The sequence below is a fragment of the Coenobita brevimanus genome, chromosome 78, assembly GCF_032717465.1.
Source record: "Coenobita brevimanus isolate Jiangsu-jjx chromosome 78, ASM3271746v2, whole genome shotgun sequence".
Taxonomy (NCBI): Eukaryota; Metazoa; Arthropoda; class Malacostraca; order Decapoda; family Coenobitidae; genus Coenobita; species Coenobita brevimanus.
Window position 1 is genome coordinate 28359793 of NC_137031.1, and position 14201 is coordinate 28373993.

A 14201-nucleotide genomic window follows, 5' to 3' on the forward strand; every position below is an offset into this window, starting at 1 on the left:
TTAAACACTTTTTTCATTCCTCCCAGCACCTTTCCTACTTCATTTATTCTAAACTTCACTTCTGCATCTATTCTTCCATCCACAGCAACATGTGACCCTAGATATTTAAAACAATCTACCTCCTCAAGCAACTCACCATTCAAAACTATATTCATCCCCCTACCATCTATCAACCTCGTACACTTCATCACTTTACTCTTATTCTCATTTACTTTCAAATTCCTCCTTTCACACACCCTTCCAAACTCCTCTACCAACTGTCTCAATCTCTCCTCTGAATCAGTCACCAGTGCAGTATCATCTGCAAACAGCAGCTGCTTCAGATTCCAATCTCCACCATCAACATTTACCAGACTCAGACCACCTAAAACTCTTGCATTCACCTCCCTTACAACACCATCCATGTAAATATTAAACAACCAAGGTGACATCACACATCCCTGTCGCAGCCCCACTCTCACGGGAAACCAATCACTCACAGCATTTCCCACTCTTACACATGCTCTACTATTTACATAAAAACTTTTCACCCCTTTTAGTAACCTACCATCAAGTCCATACAATCTTAAAACAGTCCACAAAGCCTCCCTATCAATTCTATCATACGCTTTCTCTAAATCCATAAATGCCCAAAACACATCCTTGCCTTTCGCTAAATACTTTTCACACACTTGTCTCACAGCAAACACCTGATCAACGGATCCCCTCCCTCTCCTAAAGCCACACTGCTCATCACTAATCACTCCCTCTGTACCCTCTCTAACTCTCATAATTAACACTCTACCATACACCTTACCTACAACACTCAACAGACTTATACCCCTAAAGCTAGTACATTCATACTTATCACCCTTGCCTTTACACATCATCCTTTGTGTAATTTTAACGCACAGTATGCTGCATGTTTGATCACGAGCGTGTTCTGCCTCAGTCCCCCCCTTCTACCGTTATAGTAGAGTAAGTCGTTCTCTCTGTTATTCAGAGCGGGATTTTCAACTTTTTGTCCCCATGGCTTCATTTGCGCGTCCTTCTTACAAGTTGTATCAAGCTCTCCTGGCCCCTATATAATGAGCTCAGTCTCTGCATCATTGCCACTTAGATCTGCTCCTCATTTTGTTCACATCTCTGTCCTCCCCTGTACAGATATTATTATTGTGAGTGCTCAAGAAATCTCCAAACATCTAGCAGCTGTGTGTAATTTGAGTATAACTGTTGTATTTTTTCTTGTACTGTGTAGCATAAGGTTAATTCTTAGGCCTAGTGAGGTTTTTGATTAATGTTGGGTTTTATGTCAGTCATTTTTTATAATAGTTTGTATCTGTAATAATTTATCTGGCATTCACTGAGTATTATCTGGTATCTCATTTTATCAGGGCTGACTTAGATAAATTTACTCTTGCTAATTTCGTGTTAATAGAGGCTATTGCAGTTAACCATATATTTAACCTGTTTATTTGCCATTACATTATCCTTATGAGTCCTGAATGTTCTGTTGTTAGTTTGAGCATTAAACTTTAACTTGTAATTTTACCTAACTCTTTTGTTTTGAACCTGGAACTTTACGGGACAGTAGTGACTCTTAGTATTCTCACTTAAAGTGTACGTTATCTTTCTCTGTTCCGTAACATAAATTTTGGCGACCTCGCCAGGATATTCAGGATATTATCATAAGGATATTGTTTGATATTTTGTGACTGTTACTTATTAATTATGTCTACTATTACTACACTTGATGAAGCCAAAGGATTTTTGTCAAATGTGCAAACAGTGTGTGATATAGAAAACAGAACAAAGAATGAACTTAAGCTTGTTGCTCAACAATTGGGAATTGCTGTTCGCTCTCATCATTCTAAAGATCAAATTGTTGACATAATTAATGAAAGCTTGTTTAATGTAACTCCTCCAAATGAGCAAACGCAGATTGAATTATCTAAGTTACAGCTAGCCCTCCAGGAGGCTAAGGCTAAGGAGGCGGAGGCCCGTTCTAAGGAGGCTGAGGCACAAGTTGAAATTGCTAGGATTCAGGCAGACCATGAGTATCGCATGAAACAATGTGGAACTGGATCATCTAGCTCTGATGATTTTGATGTGGCTAAAAATGTTAAACTTGTCCCTCCTTTTAATGAATCTGATTTAACAAAGTATTTTCAGTTGTTTGAGAGGGTAGCTACAGGTTTTAATTGGCCCAAACAGAATTGGCCAGTACTCCTTCAAACTGTTCTCACCGGTAAAGCTCAAGTAACTTATGCATCTTTGCCTCAGGATCAATCTGATAATTATGATGTAGTTAAGAGCTTGATTCTTAAGGCCTATGAGCTTGTTCCTGAAGCCTATAGAGTAAAATTTAGGACAACTTACAAGCAAGATAAGCAATCCCATGTTGAGTATGCAAAAATCAAAGAAGATCTATTAGAGCAGTGGTTAAATTCTAAGAATGTGGATTCTGATTTTGACAAATTTAAGCAGATGATTTTGCTGGAGGACTTTAAAAGGTGTATTTATAAAGATGTAAGCCTATATCTTGATGAGAAAAGAATAGATAATTTGTCTGATGCTGCAGTTTTAGCTGATGAATATGTTCTCACTCACAAGAGATATTCTAGAGAAAAAGGGAAAGCTGAGAGTAAGTACGTTGCCTCTACTCAGAGTACAGGTAACAGGAAAGAGAATAAAGATGATGTTTCTCAGGAAGTAAATACCAGCTTCACCTCTAGATTTCAGAAAAGTAAATGTACTTATTGTAGTAAGCTTGGTCATACTACGGAGAGATGTTTCAGGAGACAGCGTGATGTGAACAAAAGGGAGTCTTTAAATATTCAGTCAATTGGTCTAGTGTCCACTCTTGAGAGTTCCCAGAATTCTTTAACTGAGTTAACTGAACCTGCTTTGAGGGGTAAATTAAATTCTCATGATGGAGCTCCTCTTTTGAGCAGTAACGTGGGTGACACTCTCAAGAGTTCATGTGCTAATTTCCTGGCTGATGGTTTTGTCAGTCCTCTGGACAGTAATGACAGGAAATCAGTTAAAATATATCGTGATACAGGTGCTTGCCAATCCCTTATGCTGACCAGTGTTCTAGGCTCTAATGTTAATTCCTCTGATGAAACTGTAATCTTACAAGGTGTAGGGAATAATTACTTCTCTGTCCCTCTGTGCAGAGTGAATTTAGAGTCTGGTTTTGTTAATGGTTCCGTTATGGTTGGGTTGGTTGAGACACTCCCAATGTCAGGTGTAACTTTCTTACTTGGAAATGATATTGGTGGAAGTCAAGTGTGTCCAGCTCCTCAGTTGTCTAGTGAGCCAGTGGCTGTGTCCCAGGATTGTGATGTCCCTGATGTGTTCCCTGCATGTGCTGTCACTAGGGCTAAGTCTAAAGTTACTGGTGATTTAGAGGATAATGATGATGATGATGTTATCCTAGCTGACACTTTTCTTGCTAATTTGGACCACTCTCCAGATGAGGCAGTACCCCGTAGTGTTGATAATTTGTCTCGTCAAGAGTTGGTTGAGTTGCAGGTTGCTGACCCTGAGTTGAAAGGTCTAGCTAACTCTGCTTACAGTGAAGAAGAGTCAGCCGGTGCTTCTACTTGTTATTATGTAAAGTCAGGAGTACTTATGAGGAAGTGGAGACCCCCAACAGCATCAGCCGACTGTGAATGGGAGGTTGTACATCAAGTTGTCATCCCTCGTGTTTGTAGGCAGGATATCATTAGAGTGGCTCATGATTCCAGTTTGGCAGGACACCTTGGAGTGAGGAAGACTGTGGCACGCATTTTGAAACACTTCTACTGGCCAGGTATCTTCAGGGATGTTTCCTGGTATTGTAAGTCTTGTCACACCTGTCAAGTTGTGGGGAAGTGTAATCAGACTGAAAAGGTTGCACCTCTAGTTCTCATTCCTCCTTTTGAGGCGCCTTTCACCCGTGTGTTGGTGGATATTGTGGGCCCTCTTCCTAAGACTTCTTCAGGATTTTCTTATGTGTTGACCCTGATTGATATGGCTACTCGTTATCCTGAAGCCATTCCACTTAGAAATATCTCAGCAAAGAACGTGGTTAAGGAAATGTTAGGGTTCTTCACAAAGTTTGGTCTGCCTAAGGAGGTACAGTCAGACCGGGGAAGTAATTTCATGTCGAATGTTTTCAAGCAGTCTCTGAAGGAGTTGGGCATCTCCCAGATCACGTCTTCAGCTTACCATCCCCAGACCCAAGGAGCGTTGGAGAGATATCATCAAACACTCAAATCGATGCTCAAGAAATACTGTTTGGAACATCAGAAAGACTGGGATAAAGGTCTTCCATTCGTTGTGTTTGCCGCAAGAGAATCTCCAAATGAATCACTGGGCTTCTCACCTTTTGAACTACTGTTTGGCCATGAAGTAAGAGGACCCCTTAAGTTACTCAAGGAATGCTGGCTGTCGGAGGAAGATGACGTCAACCTGCTGGAGTATGTGATGAAGTTCAAAGAACGGCTGTCCACTGCTTTACAGCTGGCGAGAGAGAATTTAGGAGCTGCTCAGGAGAAGATGAAGACTTGGTATGATAAGAAGTCCAGGTTACGCCACTTTCAGCCAGGAGATCAGGTTTTGATTCTGCTACCAGTTCATGGGCAACCTCTTCAAGCCAAGTTTAGTGGTCCTTATTTCGTGGAGAAGAAACTCAGTGATGTCAACTATGTCATCGCCACACCAGATCGTAGAAAGAGCAAGCAACTATGTCACATCAACATGCTAAAGTTATATCACAGGCGGGACGAAAATAATCCAGTCACACTGTAGCTGTTCCACCCGAGTCTGCAAGTGAAGCTCTCCCATGCAGTATGAGCCTGAGTGATAGTTTGGGGAAGAATCCTGATATCATGAATGATCTCCAGACTAAGCTTTCTCATCTACCTCCCAAGGAAAGGCAGGAGTTTTCGGCATTACTGCAGGAGTACCCGCAAGTGTTCCGTGCCACTCCAGGAAGAACCACTGTGTTGATGCATGATGTCGATGTTGGAGACGCAAAGCCAATTACATTGCCTCCTTACCGTGTGAACCCAGTGAAAGTTCCTCTCATCCAGAAGGAGCTTGGCTACCTGTTGGACCACAAGATGATTGAGCCCTGTCAGAGCGAGTGGAGTTCTCCTGTCACTCTGGTCCCTAAGCCAGGTGGGTCACAGCGGCTTTGCATTGACTACAGATGTGTTAATCAGATAATCAAAACAGACACTTACCCTCTCCTTCGTGTGGAAGATTGCATAGACAAGATCGGAAAGGCTAGGTACATAAGTAAGTTTGATTTGTTAAAGGGATACTGGCAAGTACCTATGACTGAACGTGCTAGGGAGATCTCATGTTTTGTAACACTAGGAAAGACTTTTGCATGTTCAATAATGCCATATGGTATGAAGAATGCACCAGCCACATTTCAGAAGCTCATGAATGTTGTAACAGAGGGTTTGGCAGGATGTGTTGTTTATATTGATGATGTATTAATCTTCAGTGACAACTGGAAAGATCACCTATGCCATGTCAGTAAATTTCTTGAGCGTTTGGTTCACGCTAATCTTGTAGCTAATTTATCAAAGTGTGAGTTTGGTCATGCTAAAGTTCAGTACCTTGGGTATGTAATTGGTGATGGACATGTTGCACCACCAGGAGCTAAGGTTCAGGTTATAAGTGATCTTCCCAGTCCTGAAAGTAGGAAAGAGCTACAAAGATTTTTGGGAATGGTAGGATATTACAGGAGATTTGTTCTTAACTTTTCTATTCTTGTATCACCACTTACAGACCTACTGAGGGGGGGAGTTAAATTTGTCTGGACTGATAACTGTGAGTCCTCTTTCAACAAACTTAAAGCTATTCTGTTGAGTCAGCCAGTGCTCGCTACTCCAAATTTTGCTAAGCCTTTTAAGATGGCTGTTGATGCAAGTGATACAGGAGCTGGGGCTGTTTTGCTGCAAGAGGATGATCAGGGTATTGAACATCCTGTATCTTATTACAGTAAGAAGTTCACTCCACCTCAAAAGAACTACTCAACTATTGAGAAAGAGCTTTTGGCCTTGATTTTGGGTTTACAGCATTTTTCATTTTATTTGTGTTCTGGTTTTGACCCCATAGTCATTTATACCGATCATAACCCACTGAAATTCCTTAGTAAGTTTAAAGATATAAATCAGAGATTGACAAGATGGAGTCTACTTCTTCAGGAGTATTCATTAGACATACAACATGTCAAGGGGAAAGAAAATGTTATTGCAGATTGCTTATCTAGACTTTAGACAGATTGTTTTAGAGTAATAAGAAATTTCCTTTGTAAATTTCTTTTTCTTTGTGGGGAGGTGTTACATAGCCTATGATTTCATCATCCTTTGTGTAATTTTAACGCACAGTATGCTGCATGTTTGATCACGAGCGTGTTCTGCCTCAGTCCCCCCCTTCTACCGTTATAGTAGAGTAAGTCGTTCTCTCTGTTATTCAGAGCGGGATTTTCAACTTTTTGTCCCCATGGCTTCATTTGCGCGTCCTTCTTACAAGTTGTATCAAGCTCTCCTGGCCCCTATATAATGAGCTCAGTCTCTGCATCATTGCCACTTAGATCTGCTCCTCATTTTGTTCACATCTCTGTCCTCCCCTGTACAGATATTATTATTGTGAGTGCTCAAGAAATCTCCAAACATCTAGCAGCTGTGTGTAATTTGGGTATAACTGTTGTGTTTTTTCTTGTACTGTGTAGCATTAGGTTAATTCTTAGGCCTAGTGAGGTTTTTGATTAATGTTGGGTTTTATGTCAGTCATTTTTGATAATAGTTTGTATCTGTAATAATTTATCTGGCATTCACTGAGTATTATCTGGTATCTCATTTTATCAGGGCTGACTTAGATAAATTTACTCTTGCTAATTTCGTGTTAATAGAGGCTATTGCAGTTAACCATATATTTAACCTGTTCATTTGCCATTACATTATCCTTATGAGTCCTGAATGTTTTGTTGTTCGTTTGAGCATTAAACTTTAACTTGTAATTTTACCTAACTCTTTTGTTTTGAACCTGGAACTTTACGGGACAGTAGTGACTCTTAGTATTCTCACTTAAAGTGTACGTTATCTTTCTCTGTTCCGTAACAAAATATATATATATATATATATATATATATATATATATATATATATATATATATATATATATATATATATACAATTATCTCCTGGGGAAACATCTCATGTTAAGGTCGAGAGGGAATGAAAGCATTCATTCCTTTGTCCGAACCCAGCAAACATTCATACCTTTCTAGACATCAAAGACTCTACAGACAAGTAGGTATTTTTTGAAATATAATGGTAGCTTCATATTGTCATCCATCCTTACGAAATTAACTCAAACACACCGTCCAAGTCATACATTGCACTCCTACACGTGATTCCAAACCTATCACAACACCTTCCTCTATCCCCAATCCCCCTCTTCCCCCTCCTTCACACTCACGGTTACCAGACACAAGATGTCTGGCTGCCGCTTCGTATTCACCCGTCTCACATAGTGCTTCGGGAGGTGGGTAATACGGAACTTTCCCTGACTGTACATAGGAACGCCATTTCTTTGCTCCATTGGAGTAAGTGCTCTCTCTCTCTCTCTCTCTCTCTCTCTCTCTCTCTCTCTCTCTCTCTCTCTATATACATATATATATATATATATATATATATATATATATATATATATATATATATATATATATATATAACAAGCTATATAATGCATGGATTAATAAGGAAGAAATATGTTAAGCAAGGTCTAATGTGTGACTGGATAGGTAGATAGATAGGTAGATAAATAGACAGATAGACGTTGTTGAATGTTTATATATTGTTTATTTGATTAACTGACTGACTGATCAACAAATCTGACTGCTTGACATGCAGATAGACAGGGAGAAAGATTGTATATATATATATATATATATATATATATATATATATATATATGTAATTAATTCACCGGGTCGGTCAGGATCACTTGATGGTCGTGATCGTCAGCTTTTTACCCTCCCGGAAGGGAGCTGAGAGCTCATATAGTCCGATCTAAGGGCAAGACTGTGACCTTCACACACGCACACACCCGTCCCCTTGCTCAAGGGGGACAGTAACCACCTACTTCGTCAGTGAAACTTTTCGCAACCTGAGCGAGGCGCGAACTCCAGTCCACCAGTTGGCAAGCGAGAACGTTACCACTGCACCAGCGAGCGGTGTGTGTGTGTGTGTGTGTGTGTGTGTGTGTGTGTGTGTGTGTGTGTGTGTGTGTGTGTGTGTGTGTGTGTGTGTGTGTGTGTGTGTGTGTGTGTGTGTGTGTGTGTGTGTGTGTGTGTGTGTGAACAGGCAGATAAACAGATCAACAAAAAGACACGCAGATCAACAGACAAACATAGGTATAATACTCACAGTATCCCGTAGCGAAGATGAACATGGCATTCCACCATCCCGTGCCCAGTTTGGTGAGGAGATAATCAAATTTGTCAGTGATCACCATCTTGCCAACTTCTGCGTCGCCCTCTAAGTCACGGGGCCACCACCTGAGGACATGAGAGGTCACCAGCATGATCGCCAAAGCAACAAGAATGATCACCAAATGACAAAAAATACGTTAACAAGAACAATTATCAAAAAAGGAATCACGAGGACCAAAACAACAATAATAGCCATCAAAACAAGAACAGCCACCATAACAACAACAAAGCAACACCAGCACAACAAAAACAATCACCAAAAGAACAAAAACAACCACAAAAACAACAATAGTCACCATAAAAACAAGAACAACCACAAAAACAACAATAACAGTCACCAAAACAACAGTAAGTCACTAAAACAATAACAACTGCCATAACAACAGCAACAACGGCCAAGACAACACCAAAACACCAAGACAATAACAGCATTGAAACAAGAACAACCACTAAACCAATAACCACCATAACAACAACAACCAAAACAGCAGTAACCACGATAACAATAACAGCAGCCAGAACAACAATAACAACCACCAATACATACATATGTACAGTACTGTACATACATCATCTAATCCTCTGTTGCCCAATGAGGAGCATAGAAGTCCAGGGCTAGGCAAGTTGAGCTTGACATTTAAGATTAGGCTGACCAGCCTCACACATCCCTGAGTTGCATTACGTGAGCAATAAACCCCAACCATCCCTTAGATATAAACCCACACAGGATCAATCCATTTGGAGCGCCTTAATTACCCTCTAAACCACCAGGCGTCATAGTTTGGTTAAACTGATTTCGCTCAGCGTAGTAAATGGTTTCCTGGTGTACCGAAAACCATTTGGCTTGTCATTCAGAATAGAGTCACCCATAGACAGAAGGAAGAGGAAAAAAAGAAGGAAAGAAAGACAGAAGAGCGAGGAAGGAATGAAGGAAGGAAGATAGGAAGGGGGAGTCAACCGAGAGCAGCACGACAGTGAGTGAGTGGATGGTGAGCACCCCCACCTACCAATACCACCAATACAACAATAACATAAACCAAAACAACAATATAAACCACTAAAACAACAAGAATATTCACCAAGACAATAATAACCATCAAAACAACAAAAACCACCACCAAAACAAGAAAAACCTCCAGTACAATAATAACCACCAAAACAACAAGTGGTACCAGGCACAACAAACCTTGCCCGACAACAGTTATTTTATTACTATTAAATACTTAATCGTTACTACCATTTGGTGTCAGTATACAATTAAAGTCTAAAATAATGGAGCACATGTTTTCAAGTTATGCCATCTCAGAATTCATGAGCTTGCACTTGACCTTTCAAAGTCCATCAAGGTCAAAGGTCATGCAGCCAAATGAAAGTCCATATGAGACTTCCAATACCTTGATAAGAGTAAATATCTCTGTCTTCAACGAGTTTCTAGTTACAATCCCCTGAATATCGATGACCTTGAGTTTGACCTTTCAAGGTCACTTAGGGTCAAAGGTCATGGTACCAATTAAAAACTGATATGGGACCTCATATCTCTCTCTCTCTCTCTCTCTCTCTCTCTCTGTATATATATATATATATATATATATATATATATATATATTTATATCTATCTATCTATCTATCTATCTATCTATATATATATATATATATATATATGTGTATATACATATATATATATATATATATATATATATATATATATATGTTATGCAAGGAGGTAGGCACCAAAGGCCAGGAGCCCACAAACTGTTCCTTCCAAGAAAACAAAAAACAAAAACAGTACGACAGAGTCAAATTCAACATCCGTTCATTTCGAGATGCCTTGACACACTGTATTTGAAAGACTGGAGATCGTAGGATGTAGGAAATACAGACAGAGGGAGACAGTTCCAGAGCTGATCTGTTTCAAAAATGAAGGAATGGAAGTAATGGTTAACTATTGCATTAAAGAGTTGGACAGAGAAGGGACGAGAGTTTGTTGCTAGATGGGTGCAATGCGCCCGTCGTAGGGATGAAGGGATGCAAGCAGACACTTCAGAGGGGCAGTAACCATTGAAGTAGCGATAGAAAAGAGATAAAGATCCAACAGTGCAGCAAAGAGACAGAGGCTGAAGGAAGCCACTAAGAGAAGGAAAGTTAATGAGGCGTAAAGATTTGACTCCACCCAATTGAGAAGAGCTGTATGTGGGGAGCCTCCCTACACATGAAATTTGTATTCTACACAGGGGTGAACAAAACTGTGCAGGGGTAAAGAAGGTGCAGAGTTGGCTTAGCACACCTAATCTCTTGGAGGCAGATTTTACAAGGGATGTAATACGATCATTCTAAAGATAAATCCCGAGAGAATGAAACCCCAAGTGTGTTTAAGGGTGATGCAGGATTGAGCTGGATATTAGTAAACATTAGTGGGTACTCCTGAAGAAGATTATGTCGGGTTGATAGGTATAAGAACTGAGTCTTTAATGCATTAAAAACAACATTACTCTTACCCCAGTCAGAGATAAGAGCCAAGTCAGACATTAGGTGTGCCATAGCTTCTTCCTTTGTTTGTTGAAGTAACTGCTGAGATGGACGCTGCAGGAAGCGAATGGAAAGGTGAAGGGTGGAATCATCAGCATATGAGTGGATAAGATTGGATGTCCAGCTTAGAAGAACACTGATGAATGAAAGGAAGAGAGTTGGTGATAGGACAGAGCCCTGAGTAACACCACTATTAATACATCTAGAAGAACGATGGCCGTCTACAACAGCAGCTATAGAACGACCAGAAAGGAAGTTATAGATGAAGACACAGATAGAGGGATAGAAACAGTAAGAGAGCAGTTTGGAAATTAAAGATTTATGCCAGACTCGATCGATAGCCTTTGAGATGTTAAGTGTAATGGCAAAGCTTTCGCCAATGTCCCGAAAGAAGGATGACCAGGAGTCTGAAAGGTAGGTGAGAAGATTGCCAGTGGAGCATTACTGACGGAACCCATACTGATGATCAGAAAGAAGGTTGTCATAGGAAAGATCCTTTTAAATTTTTCTGATAAGAATAGACTCTAAAACTTTTGAGATACAACATGTTAAAGTAACTGGGTGATAGTTAGAGAGTTGGGAATGGTCACCCTTCTTTGGGACTGGCTGAATGAGAGCAAATTTCCAGCAAGACGAAAAGGTACAAGTTGACAGACAAAGGAGAAAGAGTTTACCTAGGCAGGGTGTAAGCACAGAAACTCAGTGCTTGAGGACAATGAGGGACCCCATCAGGCCCGTATGCCTTGTTAGTACTGAGGCCAGTCTATCTACCTATCTATTGCCAGACGCCTTAATCTCTTATACGGGGTGGCCAAAAAAAAATCGCTTCCACGTCACCCTGTCCCCCGCCATTTCACTGCCCCGCTCCCAATTCACACCCTCCTCTCTCATATACCTCTCCACTCCATCCCTCCATCTCATCCTTGACCTTCCCCTCCCTCTCTCCCTCTCCATCTCACTCACATACTCTCTCCTCGTTAGTTTCTCACTCTCCTTCCTCTCCACATGGCCATCCACCTCAGTGCATTTCTCCTAATGCTTCCTATCACATCTACATCCACACCACAACGCTCCTTCACATCCTCATTTGTCAGTCTGTCTCTCCATGTGACTCCACAGGCTCCTCTCAAATAACTCATTTCCACGTCTCTCACTCTTGACTTGTGTCCCTCAAACAAGGTCCAAGTTTCACTTCCATACGTCAGAGGTGGTACTCCTGTGTGAGGAGTAGACTGTAGCACCAGTCGAACAGGGCAGTACTCCCGAGGTGGATGGCAAGCTGGTGATAGGGAGAGCTGGAGCTCCCGTTTCACCAGCCCTCAGGACTTGATCCTGACCATCCCCCTTTGCTGAACATTTTCAGTGCATTCACTTACACAGAGAGTAGGCCAGCATGCTCTCTTAATACCTCTATCTTCAACTGTCTACACCACACTACGTGCACATGATATACCACACCTAATATTAAATCTCTTTAGTAATGGCCGTTGCAATGTTACTATGAAATGAGGTGGTACCTCGGATTGCCACCACCGGCAGGGTAGGGTTGGTGGCACAGGGTCCTCCCGGTCACCATCAAGCCACTGTGCCAGCAGCGACTGTTACAATTTCCAGTAATGCTCGTCATAGAAGAAGTGAGAGTGCGACCTTATTCTTCACCAACATCTGCAGCCTTAGCACAAATTTAAACTCATTTCATTTTTTCCTTCCGTCCATATCCCCTCTGGTCCTTTTCCTCACAGAACCTCAAATCTCACCCTCTACTGATATATCTCCATTTTGTTTTCCCGGTTACCAACTCCTTACAAAGTTCCCTAACAAGGGCAGCACCTGTTATATTAAATCCCAATATACAGTTGACACTATTTTAAACTTCACTTCATCCAGTTTTGATTACTTATTGTATAAACTAAATTGTCAAAATATTACCAAATTTATATTTGTAGTTTATCGCTCCCCCAATGCTTCTTCGGAACCCAGTGTATTTGATTCCACATGCACATAGTTGGGTAACCTTACCCTTGCCCTTAGCACCGAAATTACCATTTTGGGTGATTTTAACATACATAATGTTGAATGGTTATTGCATTCTGCCAGGACTGTCGACGCTGGTCTAGAGTGTGAGCTGTTTGCAGAATCGTTTAATCTCACCCAGCTGGTAATGCAACTGACCAGAATACCTGATAATCCTGACCATAATGCCCATCTCTTGGATTTATTCTTGACAAATAATCCAGATCAATTTGGGATTGAGGTACTGTCACCACTTGGATCCTCTGACCACAATCTCATCAAAGCCTCATTAGTTAACCCTCCCACACCTCCCCGTTCTGAACCTGTCAGGGTGACCCGATGGCACTTTGATAGGGCAAACTGGAATGGATTTAGAAATTATCTTGGTGACATTCCATGGCAGTCTTTCGTCTCTAGTGATCCCAGTTCTACCCACTCCCACATTTGCGACTTAATACTACCTGGTATGGATTTATTCATACCAAGTCAACAGTTTACTAGAAGATCGAACTCTTCAAAATGGATTGATGACAACTGTGACAGATCAACAGCCCATAAGTCATTAGCATATAACTCATACTTATAATCAAAAACATCTGAATCACTCTCTCAATTTAAAATTACTGGAAATCATGCAAAAGCTGTAATAAATCTAGCTAAATCTAACTTTCTTCAAAAGCAAGCATCAGCACTGCTTAACAACCCTAATGACAATAGAATATTTCGGTCAACTCCTAATTCTTTCAATAATAACTTTAACAAGTCCTCATCCATTCCCCCAGTAAAATCTTCAGATGGTGACATTACAAATGACCCGCGTGGGAAAGCGGATATTTTTGCCAGTACATTTGCCTAAAATTCTACCATAGACGATGCCAGCCAGAATGTCCCAGAACTAGAACATGACTCTCCCGAAATTGCCCCACTTAAAATACAGACAAGATACATGAAATCCATCCTAGACAATTTACCTACCAACAAAGCTCCAGGCCCAGATGGAATTCCGCCAATTGTTTTGAAAAAGTGTTCCCGTGAACTTGCCTCTGTTCTAGCTAAATTATTCAGACTATGCATACGTACTTCTTCATTCCCGAATTCATGGAAAGAAGCCAATATCCACCCAATTCCGAAGAACGGAAGTTCCTTTGACCCCTCTGATTACAGACCAATAGCTGTCACATCT

The 14201-nt window shown here is 40.8% G+C and overlaps 1 protein-coding gene across 1 annotated transcript in view; it reads right to left on the reverse strand.

Annotated features, from left to right (window-relative positions):
* The window catches only part of LOC145408780 (organic cation transporter protein-like), a 55282-nt gene that overhangs the window by 22525 nt on the left and 18556 nt on the right, over positions 1 to 14201 (reverse strand). Inside the window, exon 6 of the mRNA XM_080279430.1 lies at positions 8415 to 8545. Within this exon, the coding sequence (XP_080135556.1) occupies positions 8415 to 8545 (131 nt within the window). The remainder of the gene's footprint in view (positions 1 to 8414; positions 8546 to 14201) is intronic.